The 18,964-nt window shown below is 39.9% G+C and overlaps 1 protein-coding gene and 1 long non-coding RNA gene across 3 annotated transcripts in view; one reads left to right on the plus strand and one right to left on the minus strand.

Annotated features, from left to right (window-relative positions):
* Window positions 1–18,964, minus strand: part of LOC309638003 — a 789,902-nt gene that overhangs the window by 625,203 nt on the left and 145,735 nt on the right. The window lies entirely within an intron of this gene.
* The window catches only part of PHACTR1 (phosphatase and actin regulator 1), a 545,181-nt gene continuing 526,701 nt past the window's right edge, over window positions 485–18,964 (plus strand). For both annotated transcript variants that reach the window (XM_082413295.1, XM_082413298.1), the window contains exon 1: window positions 485–18,302. In XM_082413295.1, coding sequence (XP_082269421.1) covers window positions 18,200–18,302 — 103 coding nt within the window. In that variant the 5' untranslated portion in view covers window positions 485–18,199. The remainder of the gene's footprint in view (window positions 18,303–18,964) is intronic.

The raw sequence follows: 18,964 nt of genomic DNA on the forward strand, positions 1-18,964 counted from the left end.
AGGAAAAAGAGGTCTAATAAGAAATGTTATTTGACTTGCCCAAGGTCACAGAACTAATAAATGGCTGAGGCAAAATCTGAATCAGGGACCACGTTCATAATTCCTAAACCTTGAGATTGAAGACCCAAAGAAAGTTGCTAAGACGAGAACCTTGAACCATACTTGGGTTCCTTTGAAAGTAGATTCGCTCTTCTGCATTTCAATCATGTAGCAAAGTTCTACAACCCAGGGAGCAAATGTCATGTCCTATAGAGAATTTAGGTTAAAACACTGGGTTTGAAATTCTTTGTGTGATTTTAGGCAAGTAACTTTATCTCTATGAGCTTCAATTTCTTTTTTCAAACTGTCAAAGTCTGATCTGTCAACCACCCAAAAGGATTTTTCTGAGAATGAAATGAAATGGATTTATTTGAAAGTGGAGCACATAGTGAGCATGCACTGAAAGTCTATCATACATTCAACTCTCTTCAATCTGCAATAAATGTAGCCACTCTTCTCAGGGAACAGGAGAGGGAACAGACGGGGCACGGGGTGGATATTACAGAATGGGCTCCGTTTACATCTTGGCAAAATTAACCTGTTCAGGTGAGAAAAGCAACAATGCTTGTATCTAACCTATTACAAGAATTGGGGTGAGCAGGTAATTATGCCTATTTTCTAAAGAGAATGATGGGATAATACAACTTCTCAGGCCAGTATTCTGTGTCTTTAAGCTGATATAATGATTTCTTTAAAATATTGCAGCAGATATTAAGCCATGTGTAGCTGTTTTGCATTCCCAGTATTACTGTTGTTATTCAATTTTTAGAACCTTGAATTTTATGACTTTACAGATTCAGTTTTTAAGTGCAATATTATTGTATCTTGAAAATAAAACATTTTCCCTAGATGCACAACTCTAATTGTTTTTATTGAATGTTTAAGCTCTTCAAGGACAGAGAGAGAGATTCTTGCAATTCTTTCATACCATCCAAAGGTACCCAGGGTAATCTGAAGAATTTAACAAGCAGCTATTGATACAAAAATACAGGCATGATATAAAACATTTCATAAAGAATCATTCTGTTGGTAGGTCACTTTTGAAATTACCACTTTTTTTTTTTTTTTTGGCTCCACCTCACGGCATATGGGATCTTATTTCCCCGACCAGGGATCGAACCAACGCCCCCTGCAATGGAAACGCAGAGTCTTAACCACTGGACTGCCAGGGAAGTGCCTGAAATTACCGCTTTAATTATAGCATGATTTGGGCATTTGGAAAAATCTTATCACAATCAGTGAGTAATGCATTCTGAGATAAAGAACTTCTAAACTTTTGAGATCTTTTTGCATAGCTGGAGCTAGCCTGACAATGGATAAGCTATACGCGTGACAAAATTTGAAGAACTATTTAAAAATACATGGCTTAAGTCTTTCTGCATTCTTGGAATTGAGCATAATCCATCTGATTAAATTATAACCCAATATAAGTAGTACTTTCGAATCAGTCAATACTTCCTTCTCCCCAGCTTGATTTCCAAGGCAGAGGCATAAAATGCCCATCATACTCTGTAATTTAGGTATTAATCTTTGACTCATCCTTGACATCCTACTTACACCTACACAAAGTCTTTCAGTCTTACAAAATGCCATCATTTCAAGGTTTAGCAAATTGAGGCATACAGCTCTTTACCACTATGAGAAAAATATCCTTCCTCATGACTTCTTGCTCCCTCCCTCTCTCCCAAACTACTTTAACATAAAACAAGTTTTTATCCTGTCTCTACTGACTTTAAAAAAGTGTTGTGTAAGTTTTCTAACTGAAACTCTTGCAAGTTAAGAGCTTAATAAGAACTCAAAGTTTTCTTAAAGAATATGTCATCTTTTATGTCATCAGTGATACCTTCCAGAAATTAAAATTACCTTCACACCATCCACTGCACAGCAACTAAGGCTTCTATTAATAATACATCCCTAGCATTATACTCTCATTATTTAAAAAAATCCTATTATATTTCATTGAATTTAGATTTCTGCTTCCCCTTAAGACTTCTTAGCATGATGATGCTTTCTTTTCCCTAGTAATACATTACAATCACCTTGGGGAGCTTTAAATTACTAATGCCTGGGCCTCACCCCAGAACAAATAAATCAGAATCTCTAGGGGTAAAGTCCGAGCTTCAGTATATTTTTAAGTTATGAAGTTTCTTTCAATGTGCAGCCAGGGTTTAAACTACGGTTTGAGCAATTCAGGGGATACCGGGGTTGGGTTTGGCCAGGTCTGCCCAATTATCTTCTAAGAATAACCCATGATCTGTGCGATGTTAAGACCCTGGTCAACTAACATATGACGCAGGGTTTAAACTTTAATGTGCATGGATCTCACATGTGAACCTAAGTAAAATGCAGGTTATGACGCGGTACGTCTGGGGTGGGGCCGGGTTCTGCATGTCAACAAGGTGCCATGGGTGACACAGAGGCTGCTCTGTGGAACACTGTATCTCCTAAGTGAACCCACTCGTTTTCACTGTTTCAACTTCCAAATATGCTGAGTGAGAATCCATATCTATAGGTGTGACCTCTCCCTTTAGACCCAGATTTCTTTTTCCGTTTTAAACACCTACTCTTGAATGCTTCTGAGACATTAGAAATTCAAAGTAACTCCAACTAAATTTCACTGTTGGAAGTCAGGTCCTTATCACAGTTTGCCTGGACTTTGTCAGTTGCCTCTTAGCAAGAGCCCCTGCCTCTAGTCTGGAGAATGAAGGCAGAGTAGGATATCCTCCACCATGTGGCTCCAGCTTACCTCCTCATCCTCTTCTTCCAAGACCTGAGCCTGTCTGGAAGAGTCTCTCCATCTTTTATTCCTCTTGAAGTAAGCTAGGCTCTTCCTTGTTTCCATGCCTTACTCAGGCCGCCCCCTCTGGCTTAAGACCCGCTTCTTCACTTTATTTTCCTGCTTGACTGCTGCTCAGCAGTTAACTTAGATCAAACAACACCCGTTCTCTTAAGCCCAAGATGAGTTGGTCAAATTCCCACTTCCCTGTCTCTGCTAACTCACCTTAAACTTTGAATTGCAATTATTGTTTTAGGACACTTTCTTTAATGAATCTAGAGCCTCCTCCTACCTCTGCACTAAGAAAGGAACTCTGTGGTTTCTTTGTTATTTAGCACAAATCCTTGAGTCAACTAAAGAAATTGCAGAATGAATAGGTGGCCTTAAATGGTCACTCATGTTGCCTTCTTTGACTCTCTAAAAGAATTCAGGTTTTGTTTGCTTCATTCTTTTGTTCAATAAACATTTATTTGTTTAAACGCAAATTGATTGCTTGGCTGCCCTAAAGAGCAACAGAGTTAATAGATGTCAATTTAGCAAATAGAAAAAACAAATACTCATGCATTAGGATGAATTCAAATGCATAAATTGTGGGGTTTTTATTAAGTAATGTGGTTACTTGTCTCTGTATCCTTCATTCCACTGTTAGCTCCAGATAAAAGTGCCATGCTTATCATCATAAAAGCAACTCAAGATCTGTCCAAAAAAGGTGAAGTGGTTTCAAGGGTATTTTTATTGTATTATGCTTTACACGCCTTTTCAGCCACCACAGTTTGAACAAAGCCCAATTTCCAAGCTAAATTCTATAAGTGGAAATCGGAGGCTATGGTTAAGTGAACAGAAATAGAATTGACAACCTAAATGCGTCAACATTCATGAAAAGTGACATCAGCAGGTTTGCTGTGCAATTGCTTTCTTTTTTTTAAAGGTGAGTAGGTGTTTAAAACTTTTCAACGTTTAGAAAGTGTCCTCTTCAGCTTATTTTCCTTTATGTAATTTTTTTTTTAACAAGAAGGAAGTTCTTTGCAAGGATTAGAAGACCTGTTAGCACCAACAAATGTAAAATCGTGTATATGGCTAAGAAAGGGGTGTCGAGAGAGACTATAGCCATCTCCCAAGAAATATAATTTGGGGATTATTATAATAATCCCAGATAATTAGAAGAGACCTCTGCACCTTTGATCTGAGTGTGACTCTACAGAGCTGACTGCCATGGAACAACATCATAGCCTGGTTCTGCATGAACCACTGGACGACAGTCTCCTTACTGATATCCAAAGGACTTCTGAGTGACTTTTTTTAAGAGGACTGAAGAACAGTTTAAAGTTTTTGAGCACAAAAAGGTGAAAACATTCCCAGGCAATTCTCCTCTATCATTCTGCATAATGTTGTTTATGTCATTACCTTCAAAATGAATATGTGAGCCCAGAAATGAAAATGTAAATTTGTCTATCAAAATGTTTACCCTTGGAAATTCCCTGGTGGTCCAGTGGTTAAGACTCCACATATTCATCGCCAGGGGCATGGGTTCGATCCCTGGTGGGGGAACTAATATCCCACAAGCCGTGCAGTGCGGCCAAAAAATAAAAAATAAAAATTTTACCCCTATTGGTGAATAGCAGTAAGTAAAATTCCTGTTGAAGCAAAGTTAATCCCTCCATTCTCTTTGCCCCCAAAGTACCACGTACCTGTCTCTATTATAGAACATTCACGTTAATCACATTTTGAGTCTGTTCACTTCAGTAGGCTGTGAATTCTTTGAATGCAGAGATCTTATTTTTAAGATATGTTAAGCACCTCACCAATGCCTGATGCTTTTACAGACCAAAAGTGGTTCAATACCAGCAATTTCATATTGTTTAACTAATAATTGTTCAGTATTTAATGAGTGAATACACAATTACTTACATTCCATTTAACAGTGTTGGACTTTTCAAAAAGAAAGCCAGCGTTTATTCCATGAATTTCATGTTTTACAATTATAAAATGACAAAATTATCAAATAGTCAATTTCTCCCTTAATACAACAAGGATTTGCCCAGTTTTTATGGCATAAAAAAAATTGAGCCCTAATAAAGACCAAATAAGACCTTTGTGTCTCATTATATTCTGATAAATTAATTAAAATTTTGTAGGGAATTCCTTGGTGGTCCAGTGGTTAGGACGTCACACTCTCACTGCCGAGAGAGTGGGTTCAATCCCTGATCGGGGAACTAAGATCCCACAAGCCTCATGGTGTGGAAAAAAAGAAAGAAAAAAAAAAGAAGAAGAAAGAGAGAAAAAATAAAATAAAATTTTGTAGCTCCTTTGAATTCGAGAATATTTGTTCCTAGGAAGAGTTTTTCATTCAGTGTATGCATGTTTGTGAGATAGATAGATAGATAGATACATATAGCCTTTTCTCAACATTTCTTAAGAGCAAACAAGAAACTAAAATGGAAAAAAAAGTGAACCCTGGAAGATGTGAAATGTTCTCCAATGAATGTTCTATGTTTAAATGAGCTTTTGGGAAAGATGTTTCCTCTGATGACGGCTTCAGAGAAATTCAGACCAGCTGGTAGCTAAAGGACACCAGAGTCAAAATCAAACAGGATAGAGCCATATTTCTGTTAATTGCCTTGCCCAAGTGATGATATGAGAAATCCTTTACACCATTTAACAATCTATTTCAACAATTGCTCATTCTATGAAACAAGATAACCACATAACCATCCCAAAGTACCATTTTGTACTTTTCGATATATGTTTATATCCAATTCAATGACATTTTGACTCTGAAACCACTATGATTTAGCCTAATATCTCAAAAAATACCTTCCTTGATATATTTACCTCTTTTAAGACCAGTTTACTTCTAGCATTAGTGTTCAAAATGACTTGCTGCTACGAAAAATTATTACAGCAAGAATTGCTACTTGTCTAATGTAGAAGTCTCACAATGGGTTATACATGTTTAAGAGTAAGAAAGATATGGTATAATCCCTTTCTGAGCAATGAAAATACTTTTGGGCTGGATTAAGTCTCTAGAAGTCAGCCTTTCAATTTCCCAGAACATTAACTATAAGGAAGAAGATAGAAAAATGAACATTAAAATCAATTATGGTATTAAATTTTCCTTCAATTAAAAAAAATTTTTTTTGCACTGTTGATGGGAATGTAAAACGGTGCAACCAGTATGGAAAATGGTATGGCAGTTCCTCAACAAAATTAAAAATAGAGTTACCATATAACCTAGCAATTCCACTTGTGGGATAAGACCCAAAGCAGGATCTTGAAGAGCTAATTGTGCACCTATGCTCTTAACAGCATTATTCACAATGGCCAAAGGTAGAAGCAATCCATGTGTCCACCAAGGTATGAATGGATAAACAAAATGTGGTATACACATACATTAGAATATTATTTAGTCTTCAAAAGGAAGGAAATTCTGATACGTACTATAACATGGATGAACCTAGAAAACATTATGCTAAATGAAATAAGCCAGTCACCATAACACAAATACTGTATGATTCCACTTACATGAGGTACCTAGAGCAGTCGAAATTCATAGAGACAGAAAGTAGAATGGGGCTGGAGGGAGGGGGAATGGGGAGTTATTGTTTAGTGGGTAGAGATCTAGTTTTGTAAGATGAAGGAGTTCTGGAGACGGATGGTGGTGACGGTTTCACAACAGTGTGAATGAATTCAATACCACCGGGTTGTACACTTCAAAATGGTTAAGATGGTAAATTTTATGTTATGCATATTGTACCACAATTAACATTTAATTTAAAAAGAGCACCACCAAGAATGCACTATCCATTGTTCTGATCTTTGAAGTCAACACGGACACACAGATCAGCAAGTGGGCAGCACGGTAAATATTCTAAATCAAACACAATATGAAGTCAATGATCTAATACTGGGCACGGCTCCCAAACATCCAGGCTTTTCCTGGGCTCTGTGACTCATTAGCTCAAACAAGTCAATTTAATTCTCTAGGCTTTGAATCTGATCCCTTCTGTAAAATTAAGTAATAATTCCACCCCGGATTTCCATGTGATGCTGTCATGAAAATCATCAGTGATGATTTTTAAACTGAAAAATGCTATGTCAAGTTGGGAGGTGGGTAAGGTCTGAGAAAGGGTTTCTATGCCAGAAGACTCTATCTGTTAATAAACAAGGGATGGGCTTCCCTGGTGGCACACTGGTTAAGAATCCGCCTGCCAATGCAGGGGACACAGGTTCGAGCCCTGGTCAGGGAAGTTCCCACATGCCGCGGAGCAACTAGAGCCCGCGAGCCACAACTGCTGAGCCCATGTGCCACAACTACTGAAGCCTACATGCCTAGAGCCCGTGTTCCGTGACAAGAGAAGCCACCGCAATGAGAAGCCCGTGCACCGCAAGGAAGAGCAGCCCCCACTTGACACAACTAGAGAAAGCCTGCGCGCAGCAACAAAGACCCAACACAGCCAAAAATAAATAAATAAATTTATTTTAAAAAATAAAATAAAAAATAAACAAGGGAGGTTTAATGTAGACAGTCTGAAGAAGGCCTTGTGGACAGTCCTTCCCCCTCTTAGCTGACTAGCTATATAGGGCAAGTCTACTTTAAATATGTCTTGGTTTCACCACTTAACAACCTATTTGTTGTGTGACTATAGGCAAGTTACCTAATCTCTTTGCACCTTGGTTTCCTCATCTGTTAAATGGGAATAATAATCAGGGTGAGAGGAAGGTGAATCATGGTTCTTAACACAGTTCACCTTGCTGCCAACGTATTTATCACTAGGAATACAGCCTCTGTAAGTACTCTACGGCAGTGATTCTCAATTTCCCAAAGAGCTTGTTAAAATACAGATTCTGAAGCAGTTGGTCTGGAGTGGAGCCCACGATTCTACAGTTCCCAGGGACCCAGGTACTGCTGATGCTACTCATCCAAAGACACATTTTGAGCAGCAAGACTTACCGTGTGTCCCCACTTCTATATATTCTGGTCCCACTTTATTGAAAGAAAAAGAAAGCTTTAATCAGACTCCGATTCTACGGACTTCAGCTCTGGAAATTCTAGACTTTTTGAGCAATACGATACCTGAGACTTAGAGATTAAATAGTTTAACATCTCCAGCTTACAAGTGAGGGAAAGGAAAGCCCGGAGCCGATAAGCACCACATCTTACATCACAGAGCAACAGATCTGGTACCAGCATCTGGGTTTCCCAGCTCTCAATCCTTACACTTACCAGGAATACAGTGATTGAGGACAAAGTCTTAACAAAACACCCCCCTAAACAAACATCCTAATTGAGGAAGCATGGGGGACAGAAGGACAATGGCGGCCTCTAGAGAGAAGCCAATAGGGGTATGGTGCTTCATTCTGATCCAGAATGTTCCTCTGAACCTTCCCCAAGGAACATAAGTGAGTGACTAGTCCATATTTTGTCAATATCTTAGAATCTAAGCAAGATTATATGCAAAACATCCCAGGCCATTTTCAACTGAAAATGATTTTTCTTTCCCTTGGAAATTTTAAAAACACTCAGCCAGGATTCAGCCTGTCTTTACTTGGCCTTTGCATCTTTGAATCTCAGGCTTCAGGTTCTCGCTCTTTAAAAGAACAAGCCCTTCAGGAGAACAAAACCACTGGAGTCCTCCTCGAAGAACAGGCAGTAATGATGACAGCCAGCTCCCAGCGCTATGAGACAGTCGACACAGAGGGGGGTCTTTCTCCATATCCATGACTAACCACTCCAGCTTCCTGTGAATGTGTTATAAATGTTCCCGGAGATGCACTGCAGCCCAGTGGGTGCTTTTTGGCTCTGTCTCACCACATATGTTATCTTCATGGTAGCTGCTCCCAAAAAGGGTTGTAACTCAGAGGAATCTCTTCACAGATTCATGTCTGGCTTTAAAACAAGGAGCTCTCAAACCTGTCAAATCAGGGAAACAGACGGTGTCTCTATTTTGGGGTACCTTTCCCCTCTGGGTTTGTAAAGGTTTCCTCTGGGAGGAGTCTTCCCGTTTACATGTATTTGATTACTTGCATGTTGGAAAGCAACTGTGAGTCTGGAAAAGAGCCTTTTTCAAGGTGTACAGTTTAGGGAAGTTCAGGTTGAATCCATAGGGACGGAGGTAGCAGAAGGTGGGAGAGGGACACAACGCACGGCTTAATGTACACAGCATGTAGCATTAGTTGAACACTTCTGCGGTTGCCATAGGAATGAGAAGACTTTTGATTTTAAATCATCGCTCCTCTGGAGCTACGTTAAAAATGTGACAGTGGATTCTTGCTGTTTACCACTACCAGCTTTTTAAATGGGGGCTCTTTTAAAAATGCAGCCCAGATGTTTACTCTACCGAAGGAGGTTACAGTAACCTGAAACAAACATGTCACTCTCAAGGCCCCAAAAAACTAAAGAACATGGACTTCTCCCAGTTACCTTGGGCTCCACAACTTCCAAGCTAGTGAAACACAATGTAGTTCCGATATTTTCTTCCCCAGACCGGATTTGTGAAATACACAAAAGAGCCCGTGGTGGTAACTCAACCAAGTTAATTACCATTAAATTGTTGTGGGAGGATATTTTGAAACCAAACAATTGGTTTAAAACCAATAGCTCTTGAAACCGTTCTAGAGATAATCTGTTTAAAACATGGTGGCGCACACGCTCCACCCTCACCCCCTGTATGTTTGCCCCACCCGTTAGCCCTCTAATCCTTTTCTTTGCTAATTCAAAGTTCTGACACCAAGTACCAACCTGCAAACTCAGCTTAAAACACTGCACTAAGTTTCATTAGTAGCTACTCCTCCCTTCTCCCCACTGCCAACTAGACACTGTGTTGTATTATTCATCTAATTTGAAAAGCTATGGAGAAATTACATACATTAAAAGTTGAGCACCTTACATAAAGCTTCCCAACTGGCATGCCAAGTTGGACCCCTGAAGCTGACTGCCTCTGGACACATCTGCTCAATCATGAACGAATGTGATCATTTTCAAATACGTGCCTTAATATGAAAAAAGTTGGGAGAATCTAAGTTCAGCTAATTTGTAATCTCCTTGAGAAAAGGAGTTGGTCTAGTTTATTATTTTAACCCTAGCAGCTCGTGCAATGCCTGGCATGTAATGAATGATGAACAATTATGTGCCAATAAATAGTTATAAACTGGGCTCCCCTGGTGGTGCAGTGGTTAAGAATCCGCCTGCCAATGCAGGGGACATGGGTTCGAGCCCCGGTCTGGGAAGATACCACATGTCGCGGAGCAACTAAGCCCGTGCGCCACAACTACTGAGCCTGCGCTCTAGAGCTCGTGCTCCGCAACAAGAGAAGCCACCGCAATGAGAAGCCTGTGCACCGCAACGAAGAGTAGCCCCCGCTCGCCGCAACTAGAGAAAGCCCGCGCGCAGCAACGAAGACCCAATGCAGCCATAAATAAATAAATAAAATAAAAATAAAAATTTATTAAAAAATAGTTATAAATAAACACATAATGACTGAACACTTGGATTGGACAATATCTGTGACGCAGACCTGGAAGAACAGAAACGTTTGTTGAGTCTCTCAGTACTCAGTGGGTAAAGTTCCTACTCCGTGCCCGGCATCTACGCTTAACTCGGCTGAGGAAAGAGAAGATGAGCTTATGAAAAATAGTGGACAAAATTCTGCTCTAGTTTGTAATTCCCTGTTGCCAACTTCTCTCAGGAAAGCAGAACGGTAAAAAGAACAACAAAGGCCCTTTTGGTGGAGCTATCTTGACTCGGGTCCTCAGTGCTCCCTTCTTTGCATGACTGTCCAGAAAAAGAGCACACATTAAAGAGCTCACTAAGGGCCACCAGCTGTCTGTGAGGGGAAATAATTATAATAACTTACACTCTTGGAGTACTTACTATGAGCCAGGAACCACTCTAGATGTGTTACACCTAATAATTCCTTTAATCCTCATGTATACATGATTAACTGTAACATGAGTTAGAAATACAGACCAAATACCATGGGACTTCAGAGGACCGGGAGCTTATTTGCAGTCAAAATGATGGAGGTAATATTTCGACTGACATGTGGGACAGATGCAGCTGCGGTGGGGTGTCTCACGGCCTGCAACTCCTTGCACTTGTAAGCTGTTAAAAATATTTCAAAATAATACCTACCCTCAATACTTCCTGTGTGTCAAGTGCTGTGTTGTCTACATAGATGATCTCTTTTGATTCTTATTTTTATTCCTGTACTACAGAGCTGCAAACTGAGGTCTAAAGAGGTTAGCTTGCTCAGCTAAGAAGCAGCAGAACCGGGAGTCCCAAGCTCATACTTTTAGCTATTTTACTGCATTGTCTCCTGGATAACATTTCTTTGGTGTTTATGATACAGCAGTGAGTGCTGTGAGGCTGAATATTACATTTTTCCCCATGTACTAATAATGCTTGTGAGAAATTAAAACTCAGTGAATACCAATAAGGTCCTCTTTGTTTCAGAAGCAAGTGCCCACCTACCATCACCCTCATTTTACGAGCATCAGGGAGGGGGTGAGTTTTCTGTTATCTTCAATCCACTAGGAGCAGAGAATGCTGACTTGGAAACTACTTACCTAGGATATGATACTCCTCAGTGCCTTCAGGTAATACATCCTAAAGACATTTAACTCTGAAATTAAACCAGAGACTGTATCATGAATAATAATATATGTTATGCAAAGATATGCCTCAAATACCCTTGCACAATATGCATAAGGAAAACATTTAGTATTACTATTTAAGCACATAAACCCTTGCTATAGAATTTGTTAGTGTATTCAAAACCTAAAAGGAATGAAACAGTTCCCAAAGTTCCTTTGACTTACACTGTTTTGTTTTTTGACCTTGGCATTTGGGAACACAAAAAAGGTAGTTCAAAGTCACTACTATGCCTAAATTCATTTTGATCATTTTCTTCTATGAATCTCTACCTCTGTCCTTGTCTCCATCCCTATCTCTTTCTAATCTCTACATCTACCTCAACATTTATCAATCTAATTTATCTATCATCAATCCCCACTGTGCATAGTAATGTGGGATTGTAAAAATAACCTCACAATGACCTAAAATTGACTTTTACTCTTTTGATACAATTCACTCTCTGTGGGCTCCCACTGGTATAGCCAAACCTATTTTCCTAATGTGTCCTGGAAGTTCAGGGGTCATATCTTCTGTGTAAGGTCTGTAAGACTTATGGCACATAGAAACCATTATTCTTTCTTTCTTCAACATGTTTTTGGATATTTTTCAGGTTGCCATCTGGATTTTTAGGCGGACTAGGAAAATACAGTTGAACTTGTGATTAATTTCTTCAGCTCCCTCCAGGAAAGTTGAAACAAATTACACACATACACACACATCAAGAATTGAGGGCAATGTGATTTTCTTGCCAGAGGGAATGAAGTCAAATTTCATTCTTACATACCCTCAAAGTGGTGCTTAAAAAAAAAAAAAAGAGCTGCTACTCTCAACACATTTCTCCATCATTAGTTGGCCATTTTCATGTCTTCATATTTAGGGTTTTGAGAGTTATAGTAAGTAGAGAGTTGCTTGAGAATTCCTCATTTCCCTACTCAACATTTCTTCATTTCCCTATATCCAGATCAGTAGATAAACACTGAGATAGAGATATAATTTATGAGTATTCTTTCTGACAAGCCAAGAAATTTCCACATTATACGCAAGATGGGCTTACTAGAATCCAGTTGGCAGAGGGAAAGATGACATTTTGAACTCTTGTTCTTCACTCTGTGAATTGACCCTTCTACAAAGTATTAAAAGAGGGGAAAGGATATTTTTAGAAGTGGGCAGCAAGTGGAACCAAAGGCTTCGCTCCTCTTGGCTCTGGCCTTTGCCATTTTGGCCAATGCAGCCTCTCTCCTAGTGTGGATCTCTGGAATGCAGTTTCAAGAACAGAAGCCTGCATGATTTTGTTGTGAAGAATTTTCCTGCTAGCTGAGGATGGGCCAAAGGGGAAACTCCGTTGACATAACGTTCTTGAAATAGGATTTAGGAGTCTGCCTCTGGTCCTTTAAGGGAGTTTCAAGCCCTGGTCCAAACTAAGATGTTTACAGATTTAACGTTCTTATTTGCCAGCTGAATACCTGGTACAGTATACATAAGTAAGCCCTCAAAACATGACTACATGCTTACACGGAATAAAATTAGGTTCCTCCTCCCTGTGAGACTATTTTTTTTCTCAGTCCATCTTTCCAACCCTCCCAGCTTTCTTTAGCTTTCTGACTATCATCAAAATCTTTTCACAAGAAAAGATTGGAAATTAATTTATACTAAAGAAAAAGTAATTGATGATGGCTTAACGTGTTTCCTTTCCCAGGGAGAGTTCAATAAAAATAAAGCCCCAGATAAAGTGTCTGCAGTACCCCTACCATCTAATGACAAGCTTTATTGAGGAGAGAAGGAGAGATTCTTTTTGAGTGTTGGATCAAGAGATAAGAGAGTGACTTGCCGAGCAGAGAGAACCGGCTGCTATTGAAGCATATCATTCTCAGGTCAACTATTTGCAAAAATAAATGAATATATTATTTTCTATACTTGTTTAGTGAGCTAGCACTTAACCAAAGATCTTCAGTCTAGGTACTCCCCCCTGCCCAAGGGATCCAAAATATTCTCACACTTTGAGAGCTCCTAATATTTTTAAAGTTAGTTGAGTCTTTTGGGAAAAAAGGAACTTCCCCAAGATTTCATGCAGGTAGAAGGCAGAACTTCATGTAGTCCAACACAAATAAAAACATGGTCTTCTAGAGATCTCTGGAATATAGTAAAGCAATTAAACAAAAAAATATTAATTGTAAAATTGTCAATAACACAAACTTCTTTATCTCTTAGCAAACAGAGTAAACCCAGACTGACTCTGATGGAAGTTGTTTGGATGATATTAAAAGAGCAAATTGTCTAACTGCAAATCATGTGAACTTGTCTCCCAGATCGTTTGGGTCTTATGCCATCCAATTGTATAAATAAGTACACCTCAAAGATAAATTAATACAAACTGTTATCTTTACTGATCTCCAGATTCCATCTTGAAATATGCCTTCATTTTTTAATTAATCAAACACTTCTTCCTTTTGTATATAGAATACTCACACACATATTCTGTTACCACCAAACTGAACAGAAAAGTATAAACATCTCTGCCAAGTCATGTATTTTAAATAATACTAGATTATTGATTTCAGCCTTACAATGCTAAACTTTCATATTGTAATGCCATCAATGTAAAAGACGTAACTCTGGCTTTTTAAAAATGATTTTTTATCTCTAGCTCACTGAGATATGTTAACACTGTCTGAGTTAACTTTTAGACCTGATGTCTCAAGGATGTTTTGGGCTGAATTGTTCAGGGCTGTATAAGAGTTATTCTGAATACTTGCTGTAACCTTGCCTTCTTCTCTGTCTGGTTCTATTATATCTCAGAACAATGGGCCATTATAAATGCTGCTTTTGAGTAGATCAAAGTTAGAAAACGGAGCTGAGCTGATCAGATCTTGACATTGGGTGTTGAACATTACAATACTTCCCCACCTTTAAAAATAATGCCTCACACAGATATTGCTATATGTGATCTACAGCTATGCTCCCCAGAGAATAAAATCATCCTTTGTAATCTATTTCTGAACCTGGTCATATGATGTTAAATAACTCAACCGTTAATTACTTAGTAAAATAAAGTCCCTTTTTGCAAGTGAATAATCATCCCCTTCCCAAATACATTTCTTTACGTTGAAATTTTCCTCTCCAAGTTTTCTTTAAAACGTTGCCCTTGGACTTCCCTGGTGGCGCAGTGGTTGAGAATCTGCCTGCCAATTCAGGGGACACGGGTTCGAGCCCTGGTCTGGGAAGATCCCACATGCCACGGAGCAACTAAGCCCGTGAGCCACAACTGCTGAGCCTGCACGTCTGGAGCCTGTGCTCCGCAACAAGAGAGGCCGCGACAGTGAGAGGCCCGCGCACCGCGTTGAAGAGTGGCCCCCGCTTGCCGCAACTGGAGAAAGCCCTCGCACAGAAACGAAGACCTAACACAGACAACAAAAAAAATTGCCCTTTCACATTATATGTTCATTTTGTAAGACTTCAAATTCCCTTTCTTGGTCAACTCTCCAGAAATGACTGACTTCCAAACCCATCCCCCAACCCCTGGGAATCAACTTTATTTTTCACATTTCCAGTTTAGCGTCTCCTTTTCAATCACAGATTCATTTGGGCTCACCGACAGTGGATTGTGCACTCTCTTTCTCTCTCTCTCTCTCACCTCTGAGTCATTACAATTTCTGTAGAATCACAATAGAGAGTTCAGAACCTGTCGCCCACACCTTACTGTAAGCTAAAGGAACCAGAAGACAGCTTTCTCCTTTTGTAAATGTCAAGTGTTCAGCATGTCTCCACTGGGGGCTGAACAGAAATGTAACCTTAGAGAAGTCAGTCCTTGGGTCTGGGCAAAGCTCTGAGTATTCTGAGTCCAAAGTTGGCTCTTCCTACAAGGGCATATGATTGGTAGTTTCAGCTTCCTCTTTCATCAGGCTTAACTCTGCAGCACCAGCTTGGTGTCTGATTTGTTCTGACTGGGTGGGAGAGCCCATAAGATAAACAGAAGGAGATGTTCAGGTTTGTCTCAAGAGTAGTCCACAAAGCTGTGTATATGGGAGAAGGGAGTCTGGTGGTTTTCCTTCCAAGGCTTCTTAAATGCAGCTTCTCTTTTCTTAACAATACAACATGCCACACACCACACCACACTTATTACTAATTCTGCTTGGTCAACAAAGGGTGCAAGAGGGTCATGGAAAACCCACCACAGATCTTGTATTTGGCTATCATTATGCCTTTCATGAGTGGATCTCAAAGTATTATGCCGAAAAGTCCTTACTGAGGTTTGGTAGGGAGGCTATTCTACCAGAATAAGCTCAGCTATCAAACCAAAGTTTCTTTTTGCTGTGAGGTTTATTTTGTTACATTCAGACAGAGAGAAACTCATTTAGACAAATTGGCATGATTGGGGCTGGAGATTTGACCAAGCAATCAGAGGCTGGAAGAGGAAGAAAGGCCAGAGAAGAGGGAGGGGGTGAAATCCAATGTTCACTCTGTATTTCACTCCAGAAAACAGCTGTTAATTATAATTACCCACCTTGTTTTGCAGCTCAGAATAAAAGTGGCCGTTGCACCAAACCCTGCCCAAGCAGCCATTGTGATAAGAAAGTACTCCACACCTTGGAGAACCGAGGAGACACGAGCGTAATTTTAAATGCAAATTAAATTGAGGGGGTAGCAGAGAGAACACATAAAAGACAGTAAAACAAAACCTTTCAGTGTTCTTAAATTAGCAGTCTAGTGTGTTCTAAAGAACACCTCCCCTCAGATCTCTTCTTAGGGGTTGTATTTCATCACAATATAAAATGGGCAAATCCATCACTTGCCTCTGCTTGGTGCTCTTGAACTGAGATTGAAGGAAAAATTAGAAGCTGTTCATTTGGGCTTGTGGGCTCAGCGGCGTTAGGCAGCTTCGTTTTATGCTCTACGGTGTCCTGTTGAAAGGGGCGAACAAGTGCTGGTGAGTATCTGCTAACTGCAAGACTCTTTCATCTATATCTTTTGGGGGTATTTTTCCTTTACCAGAGGGGAAATCTCCCAAAAGATTTATGTTATAATGCAGCTTTCAAAACCTAGGAAATTTCAGACAGCTTTCTAAGCTTCTTCCAGTGACTGATTTACGCAAGGGGAGAGAGTTATTTTCAGCCCAGATGCTGGTGACTGATCCGTGTATTAATTATAACAGGGGAATGTGTAACTGATGCTAGCTAAAACTGCCTTTCCCCACCACCCTTATCCTGCGTTAGGGTAGGAACTGGTGCCCCAACAACTTTTCTACCATATTAACTGCATCATCGTGTAATTCTGTTATAATTGCAAGTAAAACTGGGACTTGGAGCTATAAAAATAATTAAACCAAAACCATTTTTTTTAAATGACTATGACAGTACTCTGCCTAAGAGATGGGCGGCGGCAGCCGGGGGATGGAGGTAGGGGTAGGGGTAGGGGGCGGGGGCGGGATGGGGCATCGGACCCGCGTGACGGTGACATGTAGATTTTGACGGTGATGGTTTTCTGCCAAAGTTTTACCCGAGAACCTGGTCATTCCCTTCCTTCGCAGTGGAGGATACAAAGAGGCTGAGGCTGGCGTCACCTTCCGTTGCTAAGGTAACGTGCTCTGGCCATTTTATCTGATAAAGGAAGTCCAGCGGACGGTATACATTATTCATCGCCGATCTAATCAAACAATCAAAATTGTTTACTTTCACCGGGAATGTTCAGGGAGATCAAAGGCACTCTGGCTGAAATTGCTCTTGCTTTTTAACTGCCGGCAGTTAACCCTTGATTTTATTTATTTATTTTTTCTTTTTTGCAGTAAGTATGATTTGCCGTTGGGGTAGCTTTGGATATTTTTTAAAGTTTCCGCCTACCAGACTTGGCTTCTTAAATTAAGATATGCCCTGTTAGAAAGAAAAACCAATTGGATTATCCTTCTGAGTTTGCTTTTAGTGACTTTGTCTTGTTAATTCTTTCCAAAAACATCCTGCAGAAATAGAGATACTTCATTTGTGCAAGCATGGGAGAAAGGCTACATAGGCTAGAAAGAACCTAACAGGCTGAATGTTTTTTAATGAAGCATATTAGCTTCCTGACAAGCTAGTGCCTGATAATATCACGGGGATCATTGCAATTCTGAAATAATTGTCGTTGCTCTACAAACCAGAATTCTTTCTCAAAAGCAGCCTGTGTCAGAGGCAAGCAGGTGATGACCCTTGGCACTTTATAAAACGTGCTTCCTTTCGCTAAAAGGAAGGAATGCAAGGCATTTTTACAGCAAACATGTCAGCACGTGTCATAAACGCAAGGCATCTATAGGTGGAGGCTCTGATTCCCAGGAGATGCTCGCTGCTCGAGGGGAATTGGAACTCCCTGGATCAATTGAAGATCAATACTCAGAATGGCTGATACTTAATGATGTCATTTATCAGACAGACCTTTTGAAAACAGAGAGCATATGAATTTAAAAGTTTATTTTCCAGTTAATACACAGCAAGGAAAGACTGGTATGGTATCTCTCTTTAGCCTGGATCATCTGTATTTTCTGTGTAGCATATATTACTTTTAATAAATGTTGGTGAAAGGCTGCATTTTCTCCTACAGTAGGAAAGCTCTGTTGAGGGATGGACTTAAAACGGGAAATGTCAGTCAAATAATGGGATATTATAATGGGGTATCTCTTCTTCCAAGATCATATTTGACAGTCTAAAATACTGTGGATTTTTTCCCTCTTCCATAGGCAGTACAAGTGACTACTTTGTCTTAAAACTCTTGTTTCTGGAACATTGAAGATGGATTATCCCAAAATGGATTATTTTCTGGATGTCGAGTCTGCTCATAGACTCTTGGATGTTGAGTCGGCTCAAAGATTCTTCTACAGCCAAGGAGCTCAAGGTAATTAAATGGGAGAAAGAGAGGACACTCCTCTCATTTGCATGTTGGTTTTATATTAACAGTGCAGTGTGGACTGTAGCAGTGTAAGCTCTACTGCATAAGTTCAACAACTGGGATTTCCCAATTGGTAACCTCTACCGAACTGTTTCTGGAACTGAGGCAGGCATGTAATAGAATGAATAAATCTAAACTTTTTGATGTGGTTAAAAAGCAACCTGCCCAGCTTTCACACAAACAACCCTTGGAAAGCTATGTTAGAAAATTATTCCCCCAACTCTTTGCAACCAAAGTCTAAGTTTGAAAGGCTTCGAGGATGCTTTTAGCCACAGGAAAAGGTTGAGTGCGCAGCTACTGCACTGGAGAAGTAGGTCTAGGGCACCCTGACCTATCGATTGAAATCCAGCTGGATGAGGGGCTCCTGAGATAAGCTTTGAGCTTCTACAGCTGTCTTATCTAGTTTAGGTGAAATCACTTACTGCCTCAAGGAATTAACAGTGTGCTTGGGGAGCACGAAGGAACACGCCTGTTGTGAAGTGTGGCTGATAGGTACATTTTTATTACAGATTTCAAGATGGTCAGTTAGGCTCCAGTTTGCTTGTTCCTCTGTTCCAGGGTGCACTTAGAATGTTCTGCCAGCATATTAGAGTACAGGAAGAAGCTGG

The sequence above is a fragment of the Balaenoptera physalus genome (genome assembly GCF_965194825.1).
Source record: "Balaenoptera physalus genome assembly, chromosome: 11".
NCBI classification, from domain to species: Eukaryota; Metazoa; Chordata; class Mammalia; order Artiodactyla; family Balaenopteridae; genus Balaenoptera; species Balaenoptera physalus.